The 4,522-nt window shown below is 32.0% G+C and overlaps 1 protein-coding gene across 2 annotated transcripts; it reads left to right on the top strand.

The window, feature by feature from the left end:
- On the top strand, nucleotides 451-4,487 carry LOC107644274 (LEAF RUST 10 DISEASE-RESISTANCE LOCUS RECEPTOR-LIKE PROTEIN KINASE-like 2.5). Of its 2 annotated transcripts, XM_016348109.2 has the most exons (3): nucleotides 451-1,519; nucleotides 2,366-2,401; nucleotides 3,312-4,487. In XM_016348109.2, the coding sequence occupies exons 1-3, from the start codon at nucleotides 811-813 to the stop codon at nucleotides 4,388-4,390; spliced, it is 1,824 nt and encodes a 607-aa protein (XP_016203595.1). In that variant the 5' UTR covers nucleotides 451-810; the 3' UTR covers nucleotides 4,391-4,487. The 2 variants fall into 2 exon arrangements, with proteins under 2 accessions (XP_016203595.1, XP_016203596.1); XM_016348110.2 differs by lacking the exon at nucleotides 2,366-2,401 and having other exon boundaries at nucleotides 452-1,519.

Here is a 4,522-nt window from a genome sequence, read left to right as displayed (position 1 = left end):
TATTGTTTACCTACACGATATCATAATTATCATTGCATACACAATTTTGTTTGCTGATTTCACTGATGATTTTTCACATCAATTTTGGTACCGTTCTGTTGATACTCATAGTATTTTGTACGCTAAGAGTTTATTTGACTTTGATTATCTCTACATAATAATAGACAAAATATAAAGACAGAAATAAACTTTTGATCACTATTTTTCAATTCTATAATTCCACTTTTGTCCTTTCTAGTTTTACAATTTTACTGTCGATCTCTTTATATTTTTACTTTTATTAAACAAGAAATTTCTCATGTTTGTTACTCTAATATATGTATTGGTCTCTCCATGACTCCATCTACCCATTTGTCTCTTAAGCCTTAGCCTGTGAGATTTCACAATGGGAAAAGATATAGTTAGACTCGTTCAACATATATCGGTGTGATGAATGGTTAAGTTGTTGGTCCAAATCAAAATGAAGTTATTACTAATAAGGCAAATCTCAGCGGGGACCAACAAAGACATTTCTGAGCAAAGACTTGGAAAATAAATGAGCCACACCGACTCTATCTTGCTTTTTTCTAATTATTGCCTCTAATTCGATGTATCTAAAAATATTCATGTTATATATCCATTAAAATCAATCACTAAAATAAATTATAGACAAATACATTATATTTAATTTTAGTACGTAAATACTAAATAGTATTTTATTCGATTTCTCACCATATCCCAGTCCGATATATCTCGGTCCAAAAGGCAAAAACCTAATCGTTGCCGCTGTTGCATACCCAAGTTTTGGTTATAAGAATTGATCTGATTAATATGCATAAGCGGCATATATATACGCTGCTTACCATCTCTTTGTGGATGTTATTGCTAACAGCTTTGCCGCCATGCCTGTCTCAACTTTGTAGCCAGCAGCCATACAAGTGCAGAGGACTGCCTGACCTATACTACCCATTTTGGGGAAATACCCGGCCCTCTTACTGTGGCGGCGGCCACCAATTCAACCTAACCTGCTACAACTCCGACCACACATTCATTTCAATGGGGTCACAACAATTCGAAGTGGTGGACATTGACACCCAAGCTCACATCATGACAATGGTGCCGAAAGAGTATGATGTTTGCTCTCCCCGCTTGGACTTTTCCCTCAGTCCCCTCTTCTGGTACGCCAAAACTGTCCACAACATCACCATATTCTACGATTGTCCCTCGGAGGTAGTTTCTTCTGTGAACAACTTTACCTGCGGAGCGGAGAATAATCAGACTGATGGTGTATACTATGTTGGTGGGGAAGATGAGTTGTTGCAACAGAATGTAGAGCTACGGAAATGCCGGCGGCGAAAGCAAGTTCCGGCGGACGAGAGCGCTCCTTCCCCTGATGGTGGTGTGAATGCTCTGTATGCAGCTTTAGAGGTGGGGTTTCAGGTCAACTATGTGGTTTCTAAGGAGTGTATGACATGCCTCGCAACTGATGGTGTTTGCGGCAGATTTGATGATGATCATTTCATCTGCTCTCATCGCAAAAGTATGTTCCCACTTCAATTCATATACACCATCCGAATTAACATTTTGTGAAATAAAAACACATTAGACCAACTTTTTTTTATCAAATTTAATTAATTTTTTATTATTTTTATGTGTTTTTTTTAATTGATTTTTAATATATCATTAAATTATTAGACTAATTTGTTATATAATATTCAATTTGACGTCTAATTTTGTATCTGACTCTCCATTTAGTATTTAAAATTTCAATTGCCTTTATTTAGTTCTTAAGTTTTACGAGTGTAACTTTTGTTAGTTCTTGGAACAATTTTCGATAAATAGAGGTTAACAAAACACTAACATAAACAACTAGATGGCATGTTAGACGCTGTAAAATGATGTTTTTTTTATTTTGGCACTCAAATAACTTAAAAAACAACCTCGTAAGTGATGTTTATTGAAACTTTTCTTCCCAAATCAAGTGATATGGCATTGATTTTGGACTATTTAAGCGCCAAAACCAAAATAACGTTCCATCATGATATTTAGCTGTTTATGTTAACATTTATGTGCCAAAAATTATTTCAGGACTAATGTGAATTGTATTTGTAAATTTTAGAGACTAAATAAAGATAATTTAAATTTTAAAAAATAAATTAAGACTTATATATAAATTTAAAAATTAAATTAAATATTAACTCCGAATTTAATTAACTTAGTTACCAAAATGATTTTGCATCATTGCATAATGTTCCTCAATTTCCCGTGAAATTTTATCATTTTCTTTCAATATATTACGTGAGTGCATATATATAAGCAGAAATTGGCCCTTGAATCACTTCAACAAGTTTTATTCACCAGAACTCTTAATTGACTCCTATCGCAGGTAATGCGTTGCACGGGAAAATGCCAGTTATCATTGGTAAAGGATATCATCATTTTCTCTTGAATAATATCTCATAAACAAAACTCTTATAAGAATTAGTGTATTTTGGAGTATAAAATATTGTACCAAAACAAAATAACTTCTTTCTCCCTTTTTTTTAATAATGATTCAAATTATTGCTTGAGAAAGTTTAGTGATTTAAATTATTGCAAAAAAGAATATTATTTTTACTCAAAAAAATTTAATTTTTTTACATTTTATAATATTAAATATTTATATATCATTAGCAAATTGACTAATTTGATAACAATAAATATTTGTAAAAAAAAATTTAATTCAAATATCTACTCATTTATCATACATATATAAACATGCATATTATTATTATATATTAAAAATGCAAATTGGACAAATAAAATTGACTTGGTACTCAAAATTCTATCCGCTGCCAATTGGGTTAGAACTTATAACAAGTTAGATATCTGCTTGCTGACTTATTCCTGCCATTATTTAGCGTGACTGTTTAACTAAATAGACAAGACATGTCCCGATCTAGTTGACTTTTCAATTAATAATAAGTGCATGCCTAAACTTCAATTTAAAACAACTTTTCAATTATTTGATGTATAGAAAAAGCTTAGTATAATTCAGCACCCAAACAAAAATGATTTTATTTTAAAGACTTTTCAATAGTTGAAATTTCACTAATTTTCTCTTTTTAAGACTTAGTTTCATCATCACTTCAACTTTTTCAAGCATCCTCATATTTTTAGTTTCGTTGTGTAGTTGGGGATTATGAATAGTTTCTATGAATAATGACCATGCATTCATCGCAACTTTTATAAGATATATTCCACAATAATAGTTTTTGTATTTGAAATTTGCTTCTCCTGCCTCAATAATTAATTCCTTACTTATATATTATCTCTCTTAATGTACATAACAGGTGTTACGGGTAGTGTGGCTGGACTAATATTAATATGCATCACTATTTGGTGCTTGTTGAAATTATTCAAGTCATCTAGATGGCAAGAAAGATTTTGGTTAAGGACTAATAGGAACCAAGATATTGAGGCCTTCTTAAAAAGTCATCATGGAGTTCTAACGTTAAAGAGATATAAATTCTCAGCATTGAAGAAACTCACCAACTCCTTCAAATGTAAATTGGGAAAAGGAGGTTTTGGTGTTGTATACAAAGGATTGTTACCCAACGGATGTCCAGTGGCTATAAAGATTTTGAACCCATCCAAAGGAAACAATGAAGAATTTATTAACGAGGTAGCTAGCATCAGTAAAACTTCTCATGTTAACGTTGTCACTCTTCTTGGATTTTGTTTGGAAGGTTACAAAAAGGCTCTCATCTATGAATTTATGTTTAATGGTTCTTTAGAAAAGTTTATTTGCAGTAATAATAGAATACCAATTGCTCCATCGTTAAGTTGGAGCAAATTGTATCAAATTGCAATAGGAGTAGCGAGAGGGTTAGAGTACTTACACAAAGGATGCAATACTCGAATCTTACATCTTGACATAAAGCCACATAATATTCTTTTAGACGAGAATTTTTGTCCTAAGATATCAGATTTTGGATTATCAAAATTGTGCCTCAAGAAAGAAAGTATTATTTCTATATCAGATGCTCGAGGAACAATAGGATATATAGCTCCAGAAGTGTGGAATAAAAATTTTGGTGGAATTTCTTACAAATCTGATGTTTATAGCTACGGAATGATGCTACTAGAAATAGTTGGAGGAAGGAAGAAGAGCGACAATGCAGAAGTCTCAAGTAGTGAATATTTTCCAGACTGGGTATATAGAAGGCTTAAGGAAGTAACTCATGGGGAGGTAGCCACAGAAGAAAATGTGATCATTAGAAGAATGACTATGGTAGGTCTATGGTGCATTCAAACTATTCCAAGTGATAGACCGACAATGAATAAAGTGTTAGATATGTTGGAAGGCAATATTGATACCATAGGAATCCCTCCAAAACCTGTTATGTCTTCTCCAGTTAGATCAGAGTGATACAATGAACTTCAACTATGCTGGATCAATGTAATTGTTTGATTTTCTTTAGTGCATTGTGTTGTATTATGCTATTTATCATTTTATTTGAGAACAGTTACATATTATTAATTTTTTAATTATATATCTATT

This window comes from Arachis ipaensis, chromosome B05 (assembly GCF_000816755.2).
Source record: "Arachis ipaensis cultivar K30076 chromosome B05, Araip1.1, whole genome shotgun sequence".
Classification (NCBI taxonomy): domain Eukaryota; kingdom Viridiplantae; phylum Streptophyta; class Magnoliopsida; order Fabales; family Fabaceae; genus Arachis; species Arachis ipaensis.
Note: the sequence above shows the minus strand (reverse complement) of the source record. Positions and strands in the feature narration are given on the sequence as shown.